At 37.4% G+C, this 21,585-nt stretch overlaps 1 protein-coding gene across 12 annotated transcripts in view; it reads left to right on the top strand.

Annotated features, from left to right (window-relative positions):
* BPTF (bromodomain PHD finger transcription factor) overlaps window positions 1-21,585 on the top strand; it is a 48,810-nt gene that overhangs the window by 24,005 nt on the left and 3,220 nt on the right. For 6 of the 12 annotated variants that reach the window (XM_021414499.1, XM_021414500.1, XM_021414504.1 and 3 more), the window contains 19 exons: window positions 78-2,499; window positions 2,967-3,091; window positions 3,327-3,455; window positions 3,746-3,896; window positions 4,673-4,715; window positions 5,841-6,093; window positions 6,526-6,687; window positions 7,643-7,791; window positions 8,193-8,316; window positions 8,800-9,023; window positions 10,074-10,296; window positions 10,524-11,407; window positions 12,190-12,272; window positions 13,833-14,058; window positions 14,491-14,843; window positions 18,144-18,317; window positions 19,005-19,197; window positions 19,483-19,567; window positions 20,374-20,560. In XM_021414499.1, the coding sequence (XP_021270174.1) occupies window positions 78-2,499; window positions 2,967-3,091; window positions 3,327-3,455; window positions 3,746-3,896; window positions 4,673-4,715; window positions 5,841-6,093; window positions 6,526-6,687; window positions 7,643-7,791; window positions 8,193-8,316; window positions 8,800-9,023; window positions 10,074-10,296; window positions 10,524-11,407; window positions 12,190-12,272; window positions 13,833-14,058; window positions 14,491-14,843; window positions 18,144-18,317; window positions 19,005-19,197; window positions 19,483-19,567; window positions 20,374-20,560 (6,190 nt within the window). The remainder of the gene's footprint in view (window positions 1-77; window positions 2,500-2,966; window positions 3,092-3,326; window positions 3,456-3,745; window positions 3,897-4,672; window positions 4,716-5,840; window positions 6,094-6,525; window positions 6,688-7,642; window positions 7,792-8,192; window positions 8,317-8,799; window positions 9,024-10,073; window positions 10,297-10,523; window positions 11,408-12,189; window positions 12,273-13,832; window positions 14,059-14,490; window positions 14,844-18,143; window positions 18,318-19,004; window positions 19,198-19,482; window positions 19,568-20,373; window positions 20,561-21,585) is intronic. The other 6 variants (XM_021414506.1, XM_021414496.1, XM_021414502.1 and 3 more) reach the window with 6 other exon arrangements.

A 21,585-nucleotide genomic window follows, 5' to 3' on the forward strand; every position in this document is an offset into this window, starting at 1 on the left:
TTAGTATTTAATTCAAAAACGCACTTTTGGTATTCATTATTAGAGGAACTTACTGATTCAGAATTATTTCTTCACAGGGGAAAAAGAAATTGATGGTGAAAATTATAAAGTCAAGGAAGAACCTATGGATATAGATGTGAAAACTGAATCCTCAGTAAAAGATGAGGATAGTCATTGTAAACTTGATATAATCAACGTCAGCGAGGGATTTCACTTAAGGACTTGCTACAAGAGGAAAGTAAAATCATCAAAATTAGATGGACTACTTGAGAGGCGAATAAAGCAGTTTACACTGGAAGAAAAACAACGTCTAGAAAGGATGAAACTGGAGGCTAGTGCTAAAAATGGAGGCATTCAGTCTTTAAGCTCCCAGAAAAATTTAGATGAGCTACAAATGAAAAAAGTTAAGGAGGGAAGTCAGTTAGGCACGTCTTCCCAAAATCAAACCTACATTTCAGATAAAATCCAAACTGAAAATACGGGACAGGATTGCTTGCCAGTCAGCAGCATCTCTTGTGTGAAAACTGGTGAGCTAGATGAGCTCTCTTTACCTTCAACAAATAGACTATCAAAAAGAGAAGGCCAGCTACTAGATGAAGACTCACCTCAGTCCTCTGAAGGTGAAAGCTCTGTTCAGAATGACAGCAAAGAGAACAACTCTGAACCTGTGACTGCTGATAAGAGTCAAGTACAAGCAGATGTTGGAGAGAACGAGAGTTCTATCGCTGATGACTTGAAACAAATGAATACAGATGGTAAAGTCAAATGGGATGTTTTGGAAACAAATGAAAAATCTTTGAAACAAGAACTACCTATTACCAGAGTATCTCAAAGAGAATGTGAAAACTCAGAGCCAGTGATAACTAAAAACAGCTGTAGAAAAGGTGCTTTGGCTATTTCTGAAAAAACAAATACAGAAGGGAATTCTGAACAGCAGAGTAGAGATCCAGAGAAGAATTGTATGATAAAAAGCCATTTTGAACCACTGTCCTTTCAAGAAAGTGAAGTAGAAAAAGACATTACTCCAAGAAAAACTGAAAGTAAATCTGAAAACAAGATTATATTTCACCAGAAATCAGTTAGTAAAGATATAGAACCACTTAAAACCGAGCTAATTTCTGAAAAAAACCTTGAAAGACAAACTCTGGAACATGAGGATGGAGTGAAAGTTGATGAGGAGCTACTGAGCTCTGAACTAACTGAGGCTAATGGTCAAAAGAAAGGTCAAGAATTAAAGGTAGAGACGAATAGCATAAACAAATACCTTGATCAAACAAATCTAAATAGTGTTACTGACAAAAAGAATAATAAAGATGAAGAAACTGAAATGGACTTAGAAAAAGATAAATCAACATTTCAAATGAATGGAAAAGACAATGACATTAAAGTACTATCAAATGATGAAAGTTTAGTTAAAGACACCTATGAAACGACAGCAAGAGATGATATTGAACCAAAAGTTAATAATATTAATAAATCCTTTCCAGAACATGAAATGAAACCATTGACTTCTAAGGAATCTTCAGTAAAACCATTCATGAATGGTGACATCACAACTGAGGACACTGCTGACAAAAATGCTGTGGACCCTAAGTCATCTCTGCAGAGTTCACCTGAATTTGAAGCTGAAGAGGCTCTTCAGCCATCAGATGAAGTCCCAAAGCATGCACAGAAAACTGAAGGAAAACATCTTTCTCCTCAAATATCTTCCTTTCTTGATACTTCTTCCACACCAACACATGATTTCTATAAAGAAAATAACCTGAGCAGTGAAACAGAATCTATGGAAACCGAACATACTGAGGATAAGAAAGTCGCTTCATCTCCTGTAATGTCATGTGAGGAATCTAGCTTGAGTAGTGACTTCGCTGATCAGAATGGTCTACAGACGTACAAAGTAGAAGATGTTAATGGAGAAAGTAAAATAAAAACTGTTATTACTGAAGTGACCACCACAACATCAACTGTTTCTACAGAATCCAAAACAGTATTTAAAGTTGCAGAGACTCTATCTTCTAATCATGAGAAAACAACAGTAGTGTCATCTACAGAAAATTGTGCCATATCCACTGTAACTACCACCACCACTGTGACTAAGCTTACCACTCCAGCTACAGACAGTAATGTTGATGTCATTTCTGTACAAGAACATAGTAAAACAGTGGTTACAACAACAGTGACTGATTCACTGACCACCCCAGAAGGCACATTGGTTACTTCCATGACTGTCAGCAAAGAGTATTCTACAAAAGACAAAGTGAAGTTAATGAAATTTGCAAAACCCAAAAAAACTCGTTCTGGAACTGCCTTGCCATCATATAGAAAATTTGTAACCAAAAGCAGTAAAAAAAGCATATTTGTTTTACCCAATGATGACTTAAAAAAGCTGGCCAGAAGAGGAGGGATCAGAGAAGTTCCCTATTTCAATTATAATGCAAAGCCTGCATTGGATATCTGGCCGTATCCATCCCCAAGACCGACTTTTGGAATCACTTGGAGGTACATATGTTATGTTTTAGAGGAAAAGTTTAGGATATAATGAAATTAACTGGATTTAAAAATAAAGGTGTTGTACATGTTCGTGCCCAGAAGTGACTTTTTCACTCACTCAAATCCAAGTTGAAAAATTTTCCTCTCACTCACAGTAAGTTTAGGGTTTTTGAAATTGCAGTAATTTTACATACAAGATTGGATAACTGTACTGTCTTTGCTGTTGTTCAAACCTGGCTTTCACCTACTTTTTTAGATCTGAACTTCCTTCTTGGAATTTCTGAGAGCACTTTGAGCTGCAAAATTAAAACCTCTTGTATGGATGGCTAGATGGGAGCTGTTATAAATTTTGCTATTTGTTATTAGAAACATATATGTTGTTCAGTACAGGTAGAATGGGAAACATATGCCATTGGTTGCGTTAGGTAATTTAAATACATTTTGATTTTAAAATTTACTTCATACTTTATTGTTAGGTACCGACTTCAAACAGTAAAATCCTTGGCTGGAGTGAGCCTTATGTTGCGATTACTGTGGGCATGTCTCAAGTGGGATGATATGGCTGCAAAAGCTCCACCTGGGGGAGGAACTACACGTACAGGTATTCCTTTAAATTTTGGGGTTTCTGAATGCAACAGTTCTTGCTGTTAATTTTGAGCGTTACTTTCATTCCAAGTTTTTCTGTAAAGGCTTGATATTAATTTGGTATTACACATTTTTTTAATAGCCAACAGTTTGCACTGTAGTTGTTCTTACTTTACCTTGAGTGTGTTGGATTGACTGGAGATTCAACCTTTGTCTTCTGCTCTTAACACGTTGGGACTAATTTGTTTTAGAAACTACTGAAACTGAAATTACAACAACAGAAATAATTAAGCGAAGAGATGTTGGTCCATATGGAATCCGGTCAGAGTACTGTATAAGAAAAATTATTTGTCCCATTGGTGTACCAGAGGCTCCAAAAGGTATGTCTGTTTATACATTTCTCCCCTTCCCTGTAAGCTTCTACAGCAGTTAAGGTAACTAGACCTTTATGTTAATTCAGACCATCAAAGGAGCAAACATAGCTTGACGTGAACTATTCATTCTCCTGTGTGAAACAGATAATGCATTTAAAAAACTGACTTGACTTCTCTGAAGCTGATAGGCATTCCTGTTTCTAAAATAAGGCTAGAAAAGATACTAAATCTTGGTTTACACTTCAATTCTCTTTTGTGATTGAGATTAATGTGTATGTTTTGACTGTTCTCTAAAGAAACTCCAACACCCCAGAGGAAGGGACTGCGATCAAGTGCACTAAGGCCAAAAAGGCCAGAAACACCCAAGCAAACAGGCCCTGTTATAATTGAAAGTTGGGTAGCAGAGGAGGAATTGGAATTATGGGAGATCAGGGCATTTGCTGAAAGGTAAACCAACTCAAATAAACTGTTAAAGAAAGTTTTGATTTTTGTATGAATGTTAAATAGAAGTTCCCACTAGAGAGCGCAAACTTGATAACTATAATCAGTTAAGGCTGATCTGTGTTGTTTTTTTTTCTGTGCCTTTTGTTAATAATACTGAAGCATGAAGTTGTAAAATTAATTATATGCTAATACTAAAACTTAATTTATTCAGTTCTAACAGATTTCTTAAAACTATTCCATTTTTATGAAGTCATCAGTGTCGTATTGTTCAAAGGCTATTGCAATAATGCTTGTAAAGGCTTTAGGCTACTTTTTGCTTGACTTCAAACAGTAGGTTTAGATACCTCTATAACACAAAAATATTGTATATATGTGTTTTTAAACGGAGGTAAATTCAGTCCTAGAATATTCAAATAATTAAAAAGAAAATGTTTTCAATATTTTGTACTCAGTGTTGGAACAACATTTTGAGTCTCTTGAAAATAATGTGATGTTACATACATCATATTTGCAGTCTCAGATGTATTTATAAATTGCAGTTTTGATTGTTTCTTTTAAGGTGTCACATGAGTTTAGCATCTGAGTATTTCAGGAATGTTGCATGCACTTTCAATAGCTTATTTCAAAATACTTTAAAAACCATAACCCGGTTCTCAGTGATCTTCAGAGTTGACGTTTGTTCTTATAAGAGCAATTCAATTGGATGAATTGAAATCTAGTTTGATGGTTGGAATTTATGTGCTGTTCTAACTTTATTTCTTGTTATGTGTCTTTGGCAGGGTGGAGAAGGAAAAGGCACAGGCAGTTGAACAACAGGCTAAGGTTAGTGAACAGAGGAAGGCTCAACTAAAACAGCAAGGGTTGGCTGCCCAGAAGGTCAGGGAGATGTTGTTATCCCACCAATCAGCAACCCTACACTGGTAGTCTATGTGCATTCAGATATGAAAAAACAAGTTTATACTTGTCTTAAACCATTTTTCAGAGTGTTACTTTTTCACTTCCTATGGAAACTCAGCATTCTGGGAAGCCAACTACACTAAGTCATCAAGCAGTGCTGCTCCCACTGTGTATGTTCATTATTTTCAAACAAGGTTGAAGTAAAGATTTGTCTAATAATTGGATTCCATTTTTTGCCTACCTAATATAGAACACTTGAAAAAAATGATAAGCTTTTTTTTTTTCCATTTTCAATCGAGTCTGAGAAGCACCAGTTTCCAGTTAAGATCAGCGGTGTTTTATGGTGTAATGGAAAGCTGCCTTGGTATATAGCTGACTTTGGACTATTACTCCATTTTTTTCCCATGCTTTAATCATGTAAAATCAAAAGATTGACCTATCCAAACTTGGATGAATGAAGCCCACAGAATTGTTACGTGTATATATATGTGTGCAGGTGTATTTTGTATATATGTATGTAAATATGTATACACATATGCAACTATAACTAAGAAACCCAATGCCATGATGGTATTTAATATGCAGTGTTAAGAACTGGGTTTTTTACAGCCTGTTCATTCTTCATGTCATCTTCCATGACCAAAGTAGTCAGGGTAGTGCAGGCAGCTCTTGACTTAGGAATGCCAATAATGAACTCTGATGGTATATCACTGAAGTACATGGAGGCAGTATGTACACAGTCAAAGCCAAATACAGATGAATGCTTTTCAAAGAGTTTTTTTTAACCTTTTAATCTGATCTTAATTAATATGTTTCTTTAAAATGTGTAGTGAAATTAACATAATCTGAGGATTTTAAAGATGAAAATTACTGATTGAGTACTGTAAGCAGAGTAAAGGAGGCTTGTGCTTGCAATGCTCTAAGTTATGCAAGCAGTTTATACTTCAGTCATTTACAACTTGAACTGAAATCCTACCAAGATTATTTTTCAGTACAGCATTTATTTTACAAAATATGAAAATTCTTCACTTTTTTTTCTGAATTCTGTAGAAACGACTGGAACAGCAGAAGCAGATACCTGTAGCAGGTGTGGCTGCCACTGTCACTACAGCCACCAGTACTACAAGTACAGTCTCAACTCCACAGAAAGTTGTGGTAGGCCCTTTAGCGGGCCCAGTTCCCACTGGAACCAAAGTAGTACTTACTACAAAAGTGGGTTCTCCAGCTACAGTAACATTCCAACAGAACAAGAATTTCCATCAGACTTTTGCTACTTGGGTTAAACAAGGCCAGTCTTCAACAGGTAAGTAATTGTTCATCTTGGGAAGAAAATCTAACTAGGAGGAATTTCAGCACACATCCTACCTACATCCAACACTACCATCTTCTCCAGAATATAGCATAACTGCATTTCATATCATCTTTGCTCTTAACTCTTCTGCCATATCAGCAGGGCGCTTCTGAAATAATACGTGTCTAATCTTTCTTTGCTCACACTTCCTAGATATTTTTCTCTCTGACCTGTGTCGTTTATTACTGATGGTTGTTGTACCAGTAATCATTGATGATTAAAGCATTCTCTGCTGTAACGTGCTGTTTCCAAAAATGTCTTTACCGAAGCAAGAATGACACGTTGTAAAAATAATCCTGTAGTTTGCTGTTTCATACTTGAAAATAGTCATATTCTTGACTAATTATTCTGCTCTAAAATTGACTGTTCTGTGTACCTCAATAGCCACTAGCACAGCTGCCACTTCAGCCACAACCATTGCCAGCACAGGGCAGACCTTCCAGATCTCAGGCAGTCCAGTAACGATGGCAGGGAAAGTGATAACTAAGCTGCCACTCCCTGCAAACAGCAAGATTGTTGCCGTGAATGTGCCACCAACTCAAGGAGGTAGGGGAAAGGGAACCAAATTACAAATGTATTCCAGCTTGCTGTTTAATTCTCCATTGACACTATTTTCCCAGTGAAGTAAACTGTGACTTGAAGGGGGAAAAAAATGTGTACCATTTTCTCCCTATATTGAGTATTTGTGTGTCTGGGGGAAAATTGCAAGTGTTTTGCCTGTAAATTATTCTACGTTTCATAATGGAAAATTAGAAGCTCTATTTTTAACCGCGTGGAATGAAGCATGCTTTTTCTTGTTATCTACATTAAACATCAACAAAATAATTTTCTACCAAAGAAAAAAAATCTGCTGCTGTTCTTAGACGTTTATGCCTGCATCTGCTCTTCACTGATGAGCAAGAGTTTGGCTCCAAATTAAGATTAGCGTTTTCCTTCTTGCCTCAGGAAGAGAGCTTAATACTTGGAGATATGTGAATGTATGTTAAATAGAAAAGTTGGATTCTCTATCTCCATTTTACTTAGTGTCTAAGGAAGTCATGAAATTTACCAGTCTTGTATAGAAGTTTCTTAAGTGACAGGAAAAGCATTACCCGTTTTCTTTAGCACCATGAGCTTGTAGGTGAAAGGTTCAAACTGGTCTCCTCCATTTTAAATGAATCAGATTAACTTATACTTAATGGTTGCATAATACTAATTTTGTGGCACCATGTCATGCAAGGCCTGATTAGCAGTTACCATCATACTGACCTTTACGAAGATTCACTCTTTCCTTAATCTTTTCTGAAATACCTGTTTCATAACTTCAAGTGTATTGGACTGTTGACAAAGTATAATGCTGCTGCTTTTTACAATATGACAAAGATTATCCCGAGAAGTGTTAAAAGACGCAAAGCTGTTCTAGAAACCTGGAGACTGGTTTCTGAAAGCCACTCTGGAGTTGCATTTAGTTCTTCTGCTAGCAATTATATCATTAATGAATTCTCAATTTTTCTTTAATTAGGTGTTGTTCAAGTTCAGCAAAAGGTATTGGGCATCATTCCATCAACAACAGGTGCAAGTCAAACTTTTACTTCATTCCAGCCAAGGACAGCAACTGTAACAATTAGGCCAAATACCACAGGGACTTTAGGAACTACAAGTACATCACAAGTAAGATGTTTTTCTTATTATTTAAAACAAAAAATTGGTGTGCATCTACTGTAAGTTATTTGGTAAATATTAATACTTTGGGCTAGTCACTTTCAACACTTTTGCCTCATCTCAGTGATAGTGATAATGGATCCTTTATTCCCAGGTGGTATATCAGTTCTCTCCAATCTGGAAAAATTAATAGATTAGATGCTGGTAAGCCTTATCTGTGGGAGCATGAGTGAAAAAATACTGGATCTACTTGCATCTTCCTGTTTCTTACTATATTGAAAAGAAAAAGCAAAACCAAACCAACAACTTAAGGGCACATCTCAGTGTTTTTGTGTTGTTTTTTTGGTCTGTGTGTGTGTGTGTGTGTGTTTGTTCATAAATTCACATGTTCTCTATTCTGGTCTGTGTAGGTAATGCAAGGGACACCACTCCGTCCTGGTATGACAGTAATACGAACACCACTACAGCAGCCAACACTTGGAAAGACCATCATTCGAACACCTCTAGTGGTGCAGCAAGGTATTCTTCCAGCCAGTAGGTTCATTTTAATATTTAAATTTCCAGTGTGAAATCTGTGGTTTGTTTCTAGTTAAATAATTCCCGTACCATACATTCTAATGCAAAAATACCTCATTTTAATGCTTGACCTGTAACAAGTGCCTTTTTTTGGCTTTTGAACATGATAGTAGAAATCTAGTTGTTAAAACTCTTTTTTGAAGAAGGAGGTTTAGAGTAACTTGATATTGAGAAAGCTTTTTTCATATTTTTTTAAAAAAGCTGTTTTTGAAGTTCCTTGTAAATACGTGAACTGAATGAAAGTAGAAAACATTTAACAGACCTTTTTCAATCTACCACCCAGAAAAATGGTTTATAGTGGGAATTCCTGTGCAAACTTCAATCTTTGCTTTGCTTGTTTGATAATACATTACTGCAAGAAGTTATGATTCAAAAGTTTATAGTGCTAATGGCTAAAATGTTAGAAACATTTTTTTTTTATCACAAATTATTCCATTACAGGTCAGTCACAGCAGGTAGTGACTCAGATAATCAGAGGTCAGCCTGTCTCAACAGCAGTTTCTAGTACTAGCACAGCTTCTTCTAGTTCTGGACAGAAGACTGTAACAAGTCCCGGAACACCACCTCAGCAAATACAGCCACAAACCACATCACAGCCCCCTCGTCCTCAGCAGGGGCAAGTGAAACTTACCATGGCCCAGCTTACACAGCTAACACAAGGACAGGTAAAAATATTTTACAACCTCTGAGTGTGAAAATATGCTTATGCTTATGGTACGCTTTCTCAAATCTTTTGATTTCGACCATGTAGTTTATCTGCTCATAACCTTATGTTCTTGGTTATGTTTCAGCCTTCATTTAGAATGACCAGTTACGAACAGAAAGAAGCTTAAATATTATTTGTAAAGTTTTAAATGTGTCTTCCTGCAGTATTCCCAAGTAGTACAACTAGCATCAGGAAAATATAGCAGTACAGAAAATATCTTTGCGTTAACAGCAGTAAGGGACACAGTTATTATTTTTATGGCCAGTTTTTTAGACCTTTGGAACATGTTGGTTTTTCCTTATCTTCTGATGTCTGAAAATTTAGGTTTGATTCATATTGTCCTGAATTTCAGAGGAGAAACTGAGGTCTCTCAAACTGGAAGAGGAGAAAATTCTTACAGCTTCTCAAATCCTTGGGATCTGTTGGGAAAAACAGAAACAGAATCATGCATAGAGTAAAAATAGGCATCTATGAGTTACCACAATAAGTATTCTTTTCAGTATTTATTGAATAAGTAAGTGTTTGTAATGTATAGGCTGCTTGTGGCCAAGTAAGTTTTTTCTACGTAGAGCAAGACTCAAGATTTTTTTTTTTCTTTTTTGGAGACCTCATTCTATTCTGTGGATTCATAACATGTGGAGTTAGACATCTAGGTGTTGTGATGATACTCTGCTTTCTCTGTTTCTCAGCTGAGGGTGATGTCATGAGCTGAAATTTTATCTGATTTATCTGATGTTTTATTTTAGCGTCTTTCTGGGTAGAGTTCTTGCCGGTATTTGGATGAAAATATTTGTTGTTAACTCCAGCTCAGTAATCTGCTGATAGCGTTGTTGAAGGAGTATTGTACTATTTCATTAACTCAGATGCTGCTTTTGTGTTTCAGAAAAATGTAGGAAATACGTGGTATAAGTGTTAAATTCTGAAATCCAAAACTATAGTTATTCTGATTTTGAGCAAGGTCTGTCTAAGAATTGTATCACTAATATATCAATATTAATTTTTTTTTCAGGGTGGCAGTCAAGGATTAACAGTGGTAATTCAGGGACAAGGTCAAACTACCGGTCAATTACAATTAATCCCTCAGGGAGTGACTGTAATACCTGGTCCAGGACAACAACTTATGCAAGCAGCTATGCCAAATGGTACAATTCAGAGATTCCTTTTCACCCCACTACCAGCAGCTGCTACTACAGCTAGCACAACTACAACAACAGCTTCAACTTCAACCTCAGGTAAGCATTATTCTATTCAACAGAAAAAAAAGGCTTCAATTTAGTTTGCATGGGAGTTCTTGTGCAGCTGGAGAAAATGTCTTTTAAAAGTAGATCTATTGGAAATATATTATAAGCCTAGAAACGTTTTGAATTTCTTCATAGACCTTTACGGTAGTTAGAACAACTGAGTAAAGCTTGTAGATTTGTCATTTGAAGTGAGTGAAATTTATTTTAATCCTGCACAGCTACAGAACAGAAGCAAACTCTCCAGGCACAGCCGACATCAGTGCTGCCGCCAATTCAGCCACAGCCTCAGAGTCAGCAGCAAGCCCAGCCTCAAGCACAGAATCAGAGCACTCAACCTGTGTCCCCCACTCAGCCACAGGCACCGCAGCCACCACTTCAGCCTGAAGCTCAGACCCAGCCTGAATCTCAAACTCCAGCATCTCTTGACTCTCCAGTCACACCTGAAGCACAGTCATCTAAATCTCCGGCACAGTCTCCAGCGCAGACCCAGGCTCAAGGACAATCTCCAACACAAGTCCAGAGTCAGCCGCAGACTGCAGTCCTTCCACAAGGCCAGTCCCAAGTCCAGCCTCAGCAACCAGCTCAGGTGCAGACTACAACCCAACAACAGATTCAGATGCAGCCCCATGCTCCCATACAAATTCAACCTCAGCTGCAGCAATCACAACCTCAGGTTCAGACTTCGGTCTCAACCCTTCCAACTACACAAAGTTTAAATCAGGTTCCTGTGCAATCCCCAACTCGTCCTCAGCTGCAACTTCAGCAGCCTCCAACTAAAGTTATTACAGTGCCTCAGCTTCAGCAACAAGTCCAAGTTCTCTCTCAGCTTCAGTCTCATGTTGTGGCTCAGATACAAGCCCAACAAGGCAGTGTGCCCCAGCAGATCAAGCTTCAGTTACCTATTCAGATTCAACAAAGTAGCCCAGTACAGGCTCACCAGATTCAGAATGTGGTAACAGTTCAAGCAGCTAGTGTTCAGGAGCAGCTGCAGAGAGTTCAGCAGCTCAGAGAGCAGCAACAGAAGAAAAAGCAGCAACAGATAGAAATAAAACGTGAGCACACCCTTCAGGCTTCTAATCAGAGTGACATTATCCAGAAACAGGTAAAGTTAACAGAAGAAAATAAAAATTTAATGAATGAAAGAAATTTCATTTTAAATGCCTGTTCTTGTTAATAATGTTAGTACATTTGATAGGCAGTTAATTTGATTCTTTCAAAGTTAGCGTGCAATTGGTTTTGGCAATTTAATTAAATATTCTACATTAATTCAGCACATCAAGTCAATTGTACCATCTTTGCAGTCTTTTGGCACATTGGTTCAGCTTACCACTAGCTGCTGGGACAGTAGATTGTTATTCTCAGTTCAGGAAAGATAGGTTATAGGTAGGAGAGCTGATGTTCAGAACACATGTACAGTGCTTTTGTTGCCTGCTATACGGAACTGAGGTTTCAAAGAGGTATCTGAAATGTAATGCTGTTGGATGGCTGCGGGGCTTTAAAAACAAACAAAACCAACATTTATATAATAGAATCTTACCTTTTTTCACTTTTTTTTAAAGAATTAAATAAAAGTACCATCACTGAAGAAATACTGTCAACATACGTTTAGTCCCTAGGTTTAAACTGTGCATAAACAAAATATCCTCCTCTGTCTGGGAGGTGGAGGAGGTGTTAATTTTGAATTTCATTTTTAAAACTTTCGAATTTTAAATAATTGCTTTAAACAAGCTCTGCCCTGATAAAATCAATTCCATTTTTTCACTTACTGAAATAAATAATACTTTTTTTCTTTTAACTTAGGAAATGTCCTGGTTCTCCCAGTAGTATTGTGAAATACCAGCTAAAGTTTTCATATTTTGTTTTGGGTTCTCTGTTGTCCTGCAGGTGGTTATGAAACAGAATGCTGTCATAGAACACTTGAAACAAAAGAAGACACTGACTCCAACTGAGAGGGAAGAAAATCAAAGGTGAATATGCATCATGGTGCATCTTTAGATGTGGAAGTTTCACATTTGTGACATCATTTAATATGTATAATAAAACACTGGTTTATAAAAACCTGCTGGAAGAGATATTGCTGTTTTAAAATTGGTTAAATTAACACATGAAAGTAATTGGTGAGAAGTCTAGCTCAATCCTGTATATTCTCAATGTTAATTTGATAGTATGTTTTAAAGTCAGATGTTGCATGCATGTGTCTGGAGCTGGCCATAATTGTTAAACTGAAGGTTAAAACCATCCTTAAAGAGAATGGAGAATGAATTGTTCTGTTGCAGAAAAGCCTGATTTTTGTCTGTCCTTTCTTTATGGTCATTTACTTCCATTTTTTGTCCCTTGGCATCACTCAGTCTCATTTTAGCATTATACATTCCACTCTACAAAAGGAATAGAAGAGTTGGAAGGTAGCACTATTCAACAAACTAGATTTCCTTCTTGGAGCTGCTAAACACAAAGTTGGGGTGTTTGTCAGCTGGATTTATCTTGACATCATCTCGTACAGTTGCTTCAGTTGGATAACTGCAGTTGTGTGTTGTCAGCTCGTAAGAAAACAGTTGTTTTCATAAACTTTTATCATCAAATTAGAGTAAAAGCTTGGTTGGTTACAACCGTACAGCAAGGTGCTACTTGTTTCACAGTTCAATTAAAAAGTAAACAAGTGTTGTCATGTTCTCCTTATTTAATGGTGTCAGTCCTGATAGATAGTTGCTGTTTTGAGTTGGATTTCTGAAACAACAGCGGCTCTTCCCAGCCAGTGCTATTTTGTCTGATTTCAGTTCAAATGTCAGTGAGTTATTTTTCATGGTCACTCTGGCAACAAGAAGCATTCAGTTTTCTAGAAAGTTAAAAATAGAATGGGAAGGGAAATCAAAGTATATTTATTACCTTCTGGATAAATAAAGAAAAATAAATGAAATATACAGAACAAATAAGCATGAAAAGAGGATTCTAGTTGACTGTACAGAAAACATGGAAAAATATTCATTTGTTGTCAGCAGTGGGGGAATTTAAAACTGTTTTATTTATATTCAGTCCTTTACTCTGAAAAATGTTTGTCAATCCTTATGCCAAAACACGAAACGTTATTAACGTTTGGTTTTCAGGGGAGGGTGACAATTAGCTTTCAGCAAGTTACAGGCTTCCAGCTTGCATGGCTTCCATCCTACATCAAAATAAACAAAATCCAGCTCTTTCCAATGGGTTATTGGAAACTGAACTGAGTAAAAATCTCTCTGACCGTAGTGAAGCCTAAACTTTGTTAGGAGTTTTGCAGGGGAAAGGCAGGAATTGGTTGAATGAAATCGAGATCAGCCCTCTTTAACGGAACTAGTGACTTGATCTCTCCCATTGGTGATCTAGAAAAGAATGTGTGGGAGCAACATATTACTAAATCTACCACTTATATTGTAATAAACTTAATAATTTAGCTTGCAGCTTCCAGAGACTGGAGAATTGAATGATTCTGCTCTCTCAACTGGGGTTAGATAGGCAGCTCAGCATAATGTACTTTTTCTTTATTTCTTCACCAGAATGATTGTATGCAACCAAGTGATGAAATATATTCTGGATAAGATAGATAAAGAAGAAAAGCAGGCAGCTAAGAAACGAAAGCGAGAAGAGAGTGTGGAGCAGAAGCGCAGTAAACAGAATGCTACCAAGCTGTCAGCTCTACTTTTCAAGCACAAAGAACAGCTGAAAGCTGAAATCTTGAAAAAAAGAGCACTTCTGGACAAAGAACTACAAATTGAAGTGCAGGTAAGGACAGTTGTTCTCAGACTTATTTGATTTTAAGCTGGGGACAGTATTTCAGCATTAACTTTTAATGGGTCTATTTTCTCAGAGAGCTTTTAAGGAAATATACAGGAAGAAGTTCTGGTTTTGTATGCACGGTTCTCTGCAAAGCTCATGGATGTCCTTTTCATGCTTCTTGTTTCTCACCTGTGCTGAAACTGCCTTGTTTCCTTAAACAGTTTTTGATAAATTGCAGCCGGTGGGTCATAGTGGGCCAAGAGCGTTATCCTTTAGTGTTGAAGATTGTGCAAAAAAAAAAAATTAAAAATTTGCACCTTGGAAAGACTTAGATGATTTTTCTTTTGATTACTCGTGGGGATATATGTCTACTTTTTAATCCTGTTCTGGAATAATCATATGAAGTGCCTCCCTCTCTATTTATTTGATATACTTCAGGAGGAGCTAAAGAGAGACTTGACTAAAATTAAGAAAGAAAAAGAAAAAGCCCAGGCAGCCGCCGCTGCAGCAGCTGCAGCCGCTGCCGCAGCAGCTGCTGCTGCCACTGCCACCCCACCAGCACCGCCACCAGCACTGCCATCGCCGCCGCAGCACCACGCAGCCAGCGTCACCTCCTCCTCCTCCACCACGGTCCCAATGCCAATATCCTCCCAGAAGAGAAAGCGAGATGAGGAGAGAGACTTGTCAGCTTCCAAGTCCAAGAAAAAGAAAATGATTTCTACTACCTCAAAGGAAACAAAGAAGGACACAAAGCTTTACTGCATCTGTAAAACGCCTTATGATGAGTCTAAGTGAGTAGTGAACGCCATTGGTTTTTAATGTGTATTGCTAGATGTAGCTTTAGTAGTTAGCTAGTAGTGGTAAGGTAGTTCTAGAATTGGAGGTGAGGTATCAGGTGTTACTGCAGTGATCAGTAAGGTGTAAAGAATGAAGTCTCTTTTCCACTAGCAGTTACAAAACTATTAACATACTCGATTTATCTATTAATGTACATAACTTATATTTCTACTTGTTTGCATGTTTCCATTGTATGATCTTTCTGTCTCACATGCACATACTCTTTTTTTCTTTTTTTTTCTCCGCTCTGTTATTCTTTCTTTTTGCCGTTTGCCTCTGCCTCGGAAGCAAGTGACAGTTTGGTTTGAGCAATTTCTTGTGAACAGGTGGCTGATGTTCTTTAGAAATAGCTTTGGTACCATCTTCCAGTAAATGATTATTTTTAATTGCTAGCCAGTAATGGAGCTTCTGTGTTACTTGACTGCATTTCACTTTGGACAATGTTTTGGGTAGAGATGGTTTTTATATGTTAATGTATGTTCAAAATATGAGTGCGTAAGCATTTGACAAAGTGAAAACTGCAGTTCCCTATGGTTTGTTTCTGGCCACGGACAAGGAAAAATATTTCTGTGGAAGAGGAAATGCTATATACAAACATTACAAAGAACTTTATTAAATGCTAGAGTAGAAGATTTTGTGGATTGCAGTGGGATAGTATTAAGCATTTCTGCTGAAGCTAGGAGTGATTAACATCCTTAGTAATGGTAACTATCTGATAGCTGTCTAGATGTGTGTGTAAAAGAAATTCGACTTCAGACCAGTTCCAAGTGAGTATTTTATCTGCTTAACGAGTGATGATACCAAAAAGTATTAATTGATGCCTTTTGATGGTGCTTTAAATACTGATGACAGAGGTGAACCGTAGAGATGGAGTAGTGTTTTCATTCCAGGGATGGTTTCTCATTCCAAACTTGGGCTCAGGGCTAGAGGATCTCCTGCAGTTCCTTCTAGCCTCTTTTTTTTTTTTTCTTAATTAATGTTACTAAATTCGGTTGAGGCCTTTGGGTTGTTTTTTTTTTTTTTTTAAATCTTAGGTGCTGAGTAGTTCTGACCATCGCAGTATTAAATCAGTGTGGGGAAACTGTAGGCTATCTGTGCTAGCATCTCTCTGTAAATTGCAGACTCCCAATGTCCCGGTTTGTAATTCACTGCTCTAAGGGATGCATACCTTGCCTATCTCACGTAAAATAAGAATACTGCATAAAGTTTACAGAATGACAGAAATCCTAGGAGGAGGATACCTGTTCCCCTTTTGTTGTGATGCTGAGCACTGGTCTGTAGTAGCACTGCAGTTGTCGGTCAGCGGTAGAATTGTCACAAAAGTAAGATGGGACGAACAAATTCTGTGAGCAAAAGAATTTGGCTTTCATTTTATTTCAGTGGGCATTTGTGTAAGCTGATGAAAAATATGGTCGTAGTGTGAATTTTGGTGTCCTGAATCGATAACTGTGCTTAAATACACAGAATAAAATTTCAGTTAATAACTGAACAGAGCCCTGAGCAATATGATTCAATTCTGCTGTTCTGTTTCTTGTCAATTCTGAATGTTCCTAAAAATGATGACTGTACCATGGAACTAAATTATGATTTCACTATTTGGAAGGCAATTAGGCACATTTTAAAACAGCTTCCTGGTAAACATTTCCCTATATGTATGTGTATGTACACACATGTAGGCATCAGATAATCCTCTTGGTGCTGGTGTCTCTTTTCTACTTCAAAGAGGATAGATGTGAATCTTGAAAAGATGATTTGAGATGTGTTTCAAATGCCCTATACTCATTAGGATTTACTAAGTCCACAAAGGTAATTCTGTATATTACTTACCCTATTGCAAGTCTCTTACATTTAGTTCTCGCTGGTTTTGCACCAGGTTTGTAGGATTCTGCATGTATTGTACGGAGGATGGTCAGCAAAGACATCCTTCTAAGATTCCTACTTACATTCCAACTAGTTTCTTAAAGCATCATGTGAAGCCTATTTAACATTCTAGTGGCAAGTTTCACTTCAGGTTCTAGCTCTAGGTAGGAGCAGCTAGGTCTGATCCCCTTTGGGAAAAAGAGCATGCCTGAGTTGATGCTGGCAGCTGTTAGAAGGAGCTGCATTGATCTGCTGTTGATGGAAGGTTGGTTTGTGCCATTTTTAGGATTTGTCTGACTGAAAATGGAAAGGTAGGTTTTGAGTACCCGGAGCAAATGCCCAGGAACGTCGAGGTGTTCGTTTTGCAGAGCATTGGCTAGTTGCTGTGGTGTGTACTGCGTGGTGGTTGGCTGGAGAGTGACAAATTGGGTAGGGTTGCAGAAACCGATAAAGCAGCATAGTGCAGTCGGTTGATGGTCTTTACAATTTAGGAAGATCCTCAGGGTCAGCTTGCTTTTGCTTAGGCAGAGAGAATGAATGTGTAACTTCGTCCATCTGGTTGATTTCCATGAGTCATAGGTATGTTCTGAGGTATCCATGCACAAAATGTCAAACATCCTTGCATAATATTTTAGAGTTTTGTCACGTCATTCTGTGCAAGGTCCCATTCACATGATTCTGTATCTGGTTCCCTTCACGTTGTGTCATACCACATCTGGTTCTGTCACGTAGCTGTCTGAGAGTAGACATTGTTCTGTGAAGAATGGTCAACGTACCAGTTCACCGCAGTATTGAGCAGCTGAGTCTCTGTTTTTCAGCCCGCCTCCCTCACACCCTAAATTAAAATGATGACAGCCATGTCCCAACACAGGTTTTTTTTATCATGTTATACCAATCCGTATCCTACACATGGCTGGTATGCATGTTCCTTGTAGTATACTCGTAACTCCTAGCTGGTGTTTGCGCTTTGCTTTTGTTTTTTAAATTAACTGAGACCTACATTTTCAAATCTTAAAGAAATGCTTAAGTGGCTTTCGAGCTACAATTTTGAAAATGTAAACCTTTTCCTTTGGCCTTGTCTTTTTGTACCTTTTGCAAATTTTCGCACGCACATTGGAGACGTGTGTTTAGACCAGTTTCGTCAAGGTCTGGTTACATATCGATGTGCATTTCAATGAAATGTCAATTTAAAATTGACTCAAGTGACCTTATCAACAGCATAGCTGCAGCGTGAGATGTTAGCTTGTAAGGACAGAATGCTAGGAAGCAGGGAAAACAAGACAAAGTTGAAGAAAGTAGGCAGCGAGAAAGCACATCAGAGAGAAATGCAGGGAAAAGTGCCATGCCATTTGAAATGACAATTACATTGTCATTTTCATTGTGAATACTTTTAGGTTCTATATTGGCTGTGATCTTTGTACTAACTGGTATCATGGAGAATGTGTTGGCATCACAGAAAAGGAGGCTAAGAAAATGGATGTGTACATCTGTAATGATTGTAAACGGGCACAAGAGGGCAGCAGTGAGGAATTGTACTGTATCTGCAGAACACCTTATGATGAGTCGCAGTGAGTTCTGATAAGAACCTCTTATTTAATGTCTAGGTAGCAAACTGCTCTGACTTTGGTTACCTGTTCCTTGCAAAGAAAAAAGAAGTTATTCTGCATATGTTGTATTCATTCGTAATACAAATGCATTTTCAGTAATTGTCAAATGTGGTATTCGGTGGATTTTTTGTGCTATAGTCTGATCTGGATAGAAAGCATAATTTGAGTACGGGGATATGTGACTGGCATCTTTCTGTAAGGTTTTGAGTCATAAATACCCTCCTCAGTATTCAGCAACAAGACTGATGCTTCCATGTGAAAAATGTTTGTACAGAGTGAAACAGGAGCCCTAGTTGTAGTCCAGTTTGCACAAAATGTACCTCGAATTGTTTGGGAATACTGCTTGGGTGCTGTTTCTGGCATTACACTGTTCCTTTCAGCTCTAAAGCAGATGTCTGATTTTGAAACCTTGAATGCTTGATAGCGTCTAGCATAAATTTCAGTAACTAACTTTGAGATGATCTGTAATTTAGTCTGTAAATATGAAAGCAGTTTGAATCGAGTAATTAGAATTTGTCAGTCCAAAATGTCATGTGTTGTACTGTTGTATTTGTGCCAAGTGCCTTGTGTACAAGGGATTGCAGGTTTATGTTTTTAGATGTAATCTTTAAATAAATCTAGTCACTAACATATTTTTGGATCTTGCAGATTTTACATTGGCTGCGACCGGTGTCAGAACTGGTATCATGGTCGGTGTGTTGGCATTTTACAAAGTGAGGCTGATCTCATTGATGAGTATGTGTGTCCACAATGTCAGTCCACAGAAGATGCCATGACTGTACTCAGTCCACTAACTGATAAAGATTACGAAGGGTTAAGAAGAGTACTACGCTCTTTACAGGTGAGAATAAAAACTGCAGCAGAGTGGAATGCTTCACTGTGTACGATGTCTAATGAGTCTCGGAGTAAGTTCTGTTTTCTCTTCCAGTTGTTTGAGACTTTCTTAAGAAAAGGAAACAGCAAGACCTTATTTTGTGCAAAATGCCACTGTGTCAGCTGCAGCTTAACTGGCATTATTGTACTGTGGAATGCTTATAGTGATTAGGATATCACTACTTTTTAGTGAAACTATCTACTGAATAGTGCTATTTTTTTTGTTGTTAATTACGTGTTGTTTTCCTGACAGGCTCACAAGATGGCCTGGCCATTCTTAGAACCAGTAGATCCCAATGATGCACCAGATTATTATGGTGTTATTAAAGAACCAATGGGTAAGTGTTTCTGAATAATCTCGTGATGAGCAAGTAGTTTTGGGATTAGGAATATCAAGTTTGTTACCTATTATGCTTGTAAGTACTGTACGTAAATATGCACATGTAAAAATACACGAGGTAATCCTGCCCACCTAGGTTTTCATACATTCTCCATAACTGATGTTTGAAAAATAAGCACTTGAAGGGCATTTTCCAAAGGTAAGCCATTGTTTTTCCAGTTAAACATTGTCTTTAATTTACATTTGCATTAGAATAGAATGATTACTGCTTACTTGTCATTCTTGTCTCATTAATGTTTCCAGTCGGTAAGAGTGGAAGCAGTAATATTTTGCATGGTTGTGCACTTGAAATCTTTCATCTGTCCCATGTGGTAAACATGCTTGTTCCTGCGGATACAAAAAATTCATGTAAGGCTAGTCATGAATTCAAAGAAACGATCAGAAGGATTAGATGTACAAGTATGACTCAGTCTCAGCAAGGGCTGTAAGGAAAGTGAAGTATGCGAATCCAGATTTTTTCACTCTTTTGGTTTTTTTCCTTCATTTCTTCAGGAATAGTAAATAGCTTCCTGCAAGAAACCAAGACCTCCAAGGTCACCTCATGCTTTTTAACTCAGCTGCACGTGACACATTCATGCATAAGTGCTTATTCTAAGGGAGGTTTACTGGTGTTAGCATGTCACAACTTGAGTTCCTGGAAATGCAACTGAACCTCTGGAGGCTTTGTTTCCTGCACTCTGATAACGTTAGCTTCTGTTGAAGGTGAAAATGCCTTGTTTTAATAATCTTTGCTTTCTTTTAAAGACCTTGCCACCATGGAAGAAAGAATACTGAAACGTTACTACAAAAAGGTCACAGAGTTTGTGGCAGATATGACCAAAATTTTTGATAACTGTCGTTACTACAATCCAAGTGACTCTCCTTTTTACCAATGTGCAGAAGTTCTTGAATCATTCTTTGTACAGAAACTAAAAGGATTTAAGGCAAGCAGGTAAGCTGAAGTGTTCCTAATCATAGATGTTCTGCTCTCCCCTAAAATCTCCTTAATGCTTTTAGCAGCTTACCTTACATACAAATCCTTCATACAAGGATTTGCTTGTCCGTGCACTTGCTTGGACAACTGCTTTTCTTTTAAAGGGAGAAAAACTCTTCTATAATAGCCAACTGTCATTTTCAATCAACATTAAGACTTAAATATGTGGGTTTTTTTAGGTTACTTTGTAGGACTCATTCAAAATGAAATGCTGTATACAAGTTTAGTATAATACACATAGAAAATTTGAATGACCCTAAGTCACTGCTGCAAAAGACTTAAATGAGAATCATTTCTCACCAGGACATACACTGTGCTGTTCTGAGTTTAATTATGTTCTACTGTGCATCAAGTCCTTTTTACATGCTAAAAGGAGACTATTCTTCTGTGAAGCTTGTAATGCAATGAAAGACCTTAAAATAGTTTGCTTTTTAATACCTTCTCTCATCTTTTTATCAAGTACCTTATTTCAATCAGAGAGAATAAATATACTTTAAATAAAGAGATATGGAAAACTAAATACAATTCAAATTTGAGTATTTAAAATTGAGTTTTCTAATGTTTTTCTGTAGAAAGACCGATGAAGGGTATTTCCCTAACATAGACATTCCTGAAAACAAATAGGCCCCTGTACTATGGATTTTTCTGTTGTCTATCTATATCCTTGTTGTGCTCCAACATGGACCAACTGCAACTGAATTACAAATGTTGAATTCCTTCCAGCATTACACAGAAATCTGTATGTGTATGGTAGTTAAATTTGTCCATCTGACTGCAACAGTCAAAACTAAGGCTCCTAGTCTAAGATATTAATGCAGGATTAAATTCATTTGTAATCGAGTAAATTGAAAACTTTGTTTTATACCTACTGCTGTGGAAGCTCTAATCCAACGAGAGTAATACTGATGAGAGAGGATGTGAGACCAAATGGATTAGACCAGCATTTTTCCTTCTCAGTATAATACTGTAGTAATAATTTTTAT

This window comes from Numida meleagris, chromosome 17, assembly GCF_002078875.1.
Source record: "Numida meleagris isolate 19003 breed g44 Domestic line chromosome 17, NumMel1.0, whole genome shotgun sequence".
Lineage (NCBI taxonomy): Eukaryota > Metazoa > Chordata > Aves > Galliformes > Numididae > Numida > Numida meleagris.